Here is a 5,756-nt window from a genome sequence, read left to right on the forward strand (position 1 = left end):
AGGGTGGTCACACCAAATATTGATTTGCATCAGGTTTTTGTTTATTATTTTTGCACTTTGTGTTAGGTTAACTAATAAATAAAACCTATTCATTATATTATTTTTGAAAGCATCCTCACATTACTTGAGTGTCAAGAGTAAAGTAAAGAGGCAAAAAGTAAGTAACTACCGGCCAGACAAACCCTTGCTCTTCATTCTTTCCAAGGCAGCAAAGTGAGAGGTTAAATTATATCGCGCTCATGCCTCTTATTTTGAAAACGGGAACCCGGAAGCGCTAGCTAACGACTCTGTTTTTGCCCCATCCGCGAGGATCCGCTTTGGTCGAAATAACGTCATTCGCCCATGTCCGTGAGTGTCCGCGCGGAACCCTATTTGACATCCTGCAGCCCAACATTTGTGCATAACAAGTGCGCCAACTGTGCATGTTCCAGATAACAAAATGGATTCTTGTTTTGAAGAGAGGTTGTGCGAGGAGATCCGGCGTTACCCACAATTATATGATTCTTCTTTGAAACAATATAGAGATAACCAAATTACATTGAACTCCTGGCGTGAAATCGCACACACACTTGGGAGGGACGAAATTGCCTGTCGTCAAAAGTGGAAGTATCTTCGAGACAGATATGTGAAGGCCAAGAGAAAGCTGAAAGGCAGGAGTGGCGATAAAAGCGGGAGTGCCCATTTACCTCCGATTGTTTCCATGCTGGACTGGCTGTCTGGCTTCATCAAGCATCGTGCCACGGAATCGAACTTCCCAGGAGACGAAGTGCGCATGCGTGGAACGCCAGACCGACGCGGACTGATAAATAGAACCGCGTGCGCCTCCGAGCGACCGGAGAAAAGTCTGCAGCTGTCCGTGCACGCAGAAAGTATGTGGGAGCCTTTAACAAATGCTAGCATACGCACTTTGAGTGCGTTGATAAGGACGTATAGAAGTTTAGGTTTTTGTACTAAACCTCAAACAAATAGCGCCCCCTGTCAATCAGGACAACACAGGCTCAGCTACCAGCGTGTGGAAGAGAAAATATGAAATGTTACCTATTATAATGTTTTTCTAATAAAATCAAACAAAATTCTGCTGCATGTACCACTTGAAAAGTTTATCTTCATATTATTATTATTAGCTGTCCATCATATTTAAATCACAACCCAAAGGAACAGTATGGAAGTTCATGCATGTGGACAAAAAAAAACCTGCAACTGTTCTATTAATCATTTAATCAATTATGTTATTTATCAGGAAAAAAAGTTGCTTTTCTCTGTTCTATATCATTGTAAGTTAGTAAAGTAATCTGAAGGCTTTACAATTGCAATGGGCTTTTTATCAGTATTTTATGACACTTAAATTTATGGTCAGACAAATCAATGATGAAAATAACCATTAATATATAATATTATTGTACATCTATGCAGTTTAAGTTTCAAGATTGTACACTTTGATAATTTGGCGACTGCCTATATCTACTGTCAGATCCTCATCTCCCCCTGTCCTCGCTGCGGCTCCTGGTTCCTCCACTGAGGCTGATGTCAGCCTGTATGTGGCAGGTGGCCCAGGAGCGAAATGTAGACCAGTATGACAAACTCGCTGAATTCATGACATTGGTGACTGAGATGGTCCCAGAGCTTCTGAACTACAAACAGAGGACTCAGTTGATCCTGGGACTGAGAGCTCGAGTGAGTGTGGATATTAAGACGATTTGACATAAGAAACAATCAACAATAAAAACGAATGCAGATTGTTTTATTTAAAAGTTTGTTAAGACTTTGAATTTGGAAAGGTTTTAAATACAAGAATAATGCATCTATTTTTTAGTCTGTCAAAAATGAACAGTTTTATTTAGAAGGTTCAGCTTAAAGGATTTTCTTTGTTTTTCAGCTCATTCTTGATTTGTTAAAGAGGATGGATGAGGTTGGCTGTAAAGCCATCCAGGATCATCTTAACAGTTTCCAAAAGTGGACAACAAACTGCATGCATGAAGAGGTAGGAATTTGATAATGGGAGGATGTTTAACATGAGGATACAGTGTCTTAGATGTCAGACAGATTAGATGCCTGAGACAGAGATAGTTTTGAAGTCCTTATTGGATATTGGAATACAAACAATGAGCCAAACTGCCAAAACGTCACTACGATCTTTAGGCATTTCTAATGCTGAAATATTTATTTTTACTATAACATGTAGGAACAGAAAGTCGTAATTCATGCATGTTAATGAACTTCTCTTGGGCTTCATGACAGGACCAAGATGGAGAGGTGGAAATTTCAAAGTCAGCATTTGTGGAGCTGGTTACGACATTGCTTGGTGATCAATCTCAAAAAGACATTTTTTTCAAGGTGAGTTTAACCCCAACCTTTTTTTTCTTTTTGGTTTTTCAGTACTGAAAGCCATTAACATATGTTAATACATCGATATATATGTATATATGTATTTTTTCTATCATCAAAGGAAGTCTTCCAACTACAGTATGGAGTTCGTTTTGACACAGCGCTGCAGATCCTGATCTGGGAGTTCTTCTACCGACTGGAGGAGTTTCTCCCAGTACCAAGCTTTTCACAGGTAGACAGCAGGGTGAAACCTGACCATCCATCTGACCCTACTAGCCCCTTAATGACCAAATGCTGTTGAATTTTAGCCGCACATTTCTTACACAAGTCTCGAATAGTATTGAAAGTCAATGTGGCATTTGAGAGGTTCTGAAAAATCGAATGAACTTTTTTGGCAGTTCTACAACAAAAGTTTATGCTGACAATGTTAATTGACATTATAAAGACTGATCTTGGAAGAAGAAGCAGAAAATTTGAGACTTTAAAATAGAAAATGCAGGATAAACCTTGTGTTTACAATTTGCACACTTTTCTTTTTTTTCCTCAGGTATTCTCTATGTTTGACATTTCTTCCAGTGACGACCAGCTTGAGCAGTTTGTTTCTGATCATGAAGATCTGAGGAGGATTTTGCAGCATCAACAGGAGCGGCAAAAGTTGACTAAAAGTAAGAATCTGTCAACAATCGAAATTCCGCTTCTCCCAGTTAGAGTGTGTGGACGCCCTCTTTTCACTGTTGTATGGTTAAAACTTTACTAAACTCAGTGCTTCTGCCAAACACCAGTCAACATCTAATCTATTACAGTTACCAAAGAATATAGTATTGCTGCCGTCCTGCCTGACAACCAGCACCACTCTAGTGCCTTTCACACACAATTTCACCTCTAACATTAATATTATCTCTGTTTCTCAGGCGAATTCACCTTCACATCAGACACTATTCTCTCCACACTTAAATCTAAACAGACTTCAGTGGCACCTGAAGACCATATTGATCAAGAAATACATTGGGGAGGTGTAGACTGCAAACAAGATGCTGAAAAGCCACAGGGAAGAGGTCAAATAAAGTTAGAAGAGGAGACGCTGCAGGAAATAAACCGCTGTAGCGTAGAAGACATGTGTGAGGATGATGAAGAGACTTACGAGAGTTCCACTGAAACGAATCCAAACTCTCAGCCGCATGAGTTTGGACTGTCACCACTCTCGTCCTCTCCGTGTTCTGATGGCGCTGATGCTACAGATGACAGAGGTCAGCATTTCGTGCATTGTACAAGATTTTCTGGATTTTCTTAGTGTGCTATTCATTCAATCATTGTCACAATGACAAAAAGGCTCTGCAGTAATTGTTTTGAGGATCATCTGCCCAAGTTTAAATGTGATCTCAGCTCTATGGCCTCTCATCTATGGTTTAGAAATGTGCTCTGCTGTGAAGTCATATCTTCAATTGGCATGTTGATTCTGTTGAGTGAATTCCTTTGCTAAGTCTTTTGTTTTCCGTTGGCAGAAACAGCTGGGGAAGTTGCCTTCCAGTCACCCAGATGCACAGAAAACTCAGTGGAAGAAGTGAAGCAACTTCTGGATCTGAGCAGAAAGAAGGAGCCATCAGAGGAGAACACGGTCCAGTCCTCGACAGGAGGCAGACCCGATGGCTCCCGTCCATTAAGCAAGAACTCCATAAGAGGCAATAAAAACACCTGCCTGGAGTGTGGAAAGACTTTTTCATCTTGTTCGGCCTTGAAAAACCATCGTTTTGTTCACACTTCAGCGCGGCCATTCAAGTGCACTCATTGCCACAACACATATAAAAGCCGTAAAGACCTGAATCAACATGTCCTTAATCACTCTAAACCTAAAGTCTTGTCCTTCGCTTGCAATTTTTGTGAGAAGAGATTTAGTTCTCAGGGTTTGCTTACAGTTCACCTTCGACACCACACTGGAGAGAGGCCGTTTGCCTGTTCCTACTGTGACAAGAGATTCCTGACAAAGTCAGTCTTGAAGTCACACGCGCGTATCCACACTGGTGAGCGCCCATATGCATGTACTTTATGCGACAAGAACTTTACACAATTGTATCCACGCACTGTGCACCTTAGGATGCATATGAAAGAGAAACCATACCTGTGCAGCACATGTGGTATGTCTTTCTGCAGCTCTGGGGCCTTGCTGGTGCATTCACGCAGTCACACAGGGGAGCGGCCTTATCGATGCGAAGCCTGCGGAAAAGCTTTTGCCACAGCAGCACAACTGACACTACATCGGAGATCGCACACAGGAGAGAGGCCGTATTCTTGTTCACAGTGTGACAAATCGTTTCACAGTTGTTCAGGATTGAAGAAACATATGAGGACACACACAGGAGAGAAACCTCACAAGTGTTTAACATGTCACAAGACGTTCTCCCAAAAATCCAACATGAAAATACATCTCAAAGTCCACAAGAACATCTAGTATACTTTGGAGACATGTTATCATGTGAACTGTATGTTAAGTGACTGATGATAGCCTGGTTTATTCCTATGTTAGGAAATGCTGTTTTGGTGCAGTTTCATATCAGTGAATCACTTGTGTGTATGTAAAGATGCACTTAGAATACTCAGATATTACATATTGTATGTACTGTATGTAAACGCACCGTACATTTTAGGAGACCATTATTAAAGAGCACAATGTTTAGGGTTAAGGTTTTTGTATTATCTTTAGATTTGAAATTAAGGAAAGCCTCTGGATAGGGGATATAAGTCAATAAAATGTGCTGACAAAATATCCCAACAATAACGGGTGGTTATATGTGTGAGAAAGTAACAGACGTTGGAAGTCATAAAGTGACCCAATTTATTTAAGAATGTGAATGAATGGATGTGTATGTGTCATTTTAAATTTGTGTCTTCCAAGGGTGAAAATGTAACTCCCTTTATTTGTGCCTTTTATTGCTTAAAAGAAACTTCTGTCCATATGGTTTATTTATGACACCAATAAATGTGTGTACCAAAGATATTTTTTTAATTCATGAGTTGAATGGGTTTGTGGCACTCCGACAGTCCTGTCAAAGTTTTTCAGAAGATAGCGAGAATTCAATATTAGCGATAAAGATAGGCTATTAATCCTAGTCTTCGATATCTAATGGTATCATATTGGCCATCGGAACATTGCTATATGCGAATTGTTACATAAAACGCACTACATTTACATTTACTCATTTGGCAGACGCCTTTATCCAAAGCAACTTACAAGTGTGGGGACACATGAGAATAACAACAAGTAGGTTCTCAAATGATCCCTCTATTTACAGAGGTTAAAAAGACAGTAAAAATGTTCAAACTTCCAGGTGAGCTGTTTAATCTGAAATCTTACTTTGAAAACTGGCAACCGACTGATCATCTACGTTCCCCCAGCAACGACAAGACGTCCCGTATGAATCTCGTGCCTTCAGAAT

The 5,756-nt window shown here is 40.3% G+C and overlaps 1 protein-coding gene across 2 annotated transcripts; it reads left to right on the plus strand.

Annotated features, from left to right (window-relative positions):
- Positions 1–419: 419 nt before the first annotated feature.
- Positions 420–4,981, plus strand: LOC111224903 (zinc finger protein 676-like). 2 transcript variants are annotated; one of them, XM_022749601.1, is made up of 8 exons: positions 420–869; positions 1,472–1,674; positions 1,877–1,981; positions 2,239–2,334; positions 2,447–2,557; positions 2,873–2,990; positions 3,237–3,572; positions 3,828–4,981. In XM_022749601.1, the coding sequence occupies exons 1-8, from the start codon at positions 440–442 to the stop codon at positions 4,769–4,771; spliced, it is 2,343 nt and encodes a 780-aa protein (XP_022605322.1). In that variant the 5' UTR covers positions 420–439; the 3' UTR covers positions 4,772–4,981. The 2 variants fall into 2 exon arrangements, with proteins under 2 accessions (XP_022605322.1, XP_022605323.1); XM_022749602.1 differs by having other exon boundaries at positions 3,834–4,981.
- Positions 4,982–5,756: the final 775 nt, after the last annotated feature.

The sequence above is a fragment of the Seriola dumerili genome, unplaced genomic scaffold (assembly GCF_002260705.1).
Source record: "Seriola dumerili isolate Sdu_G_001 unplaced genomic scaffold, Sdu_1.0 BDQW01000138.1, whole genome shotgun sequence".
NCBI classification, from domain to species: domain Eukaryota; kingdom Metazoa; phylum Chordata; class Actinopteri; order Carangiformes; family Carangidae; genus Seriola; species Seriola dumerili.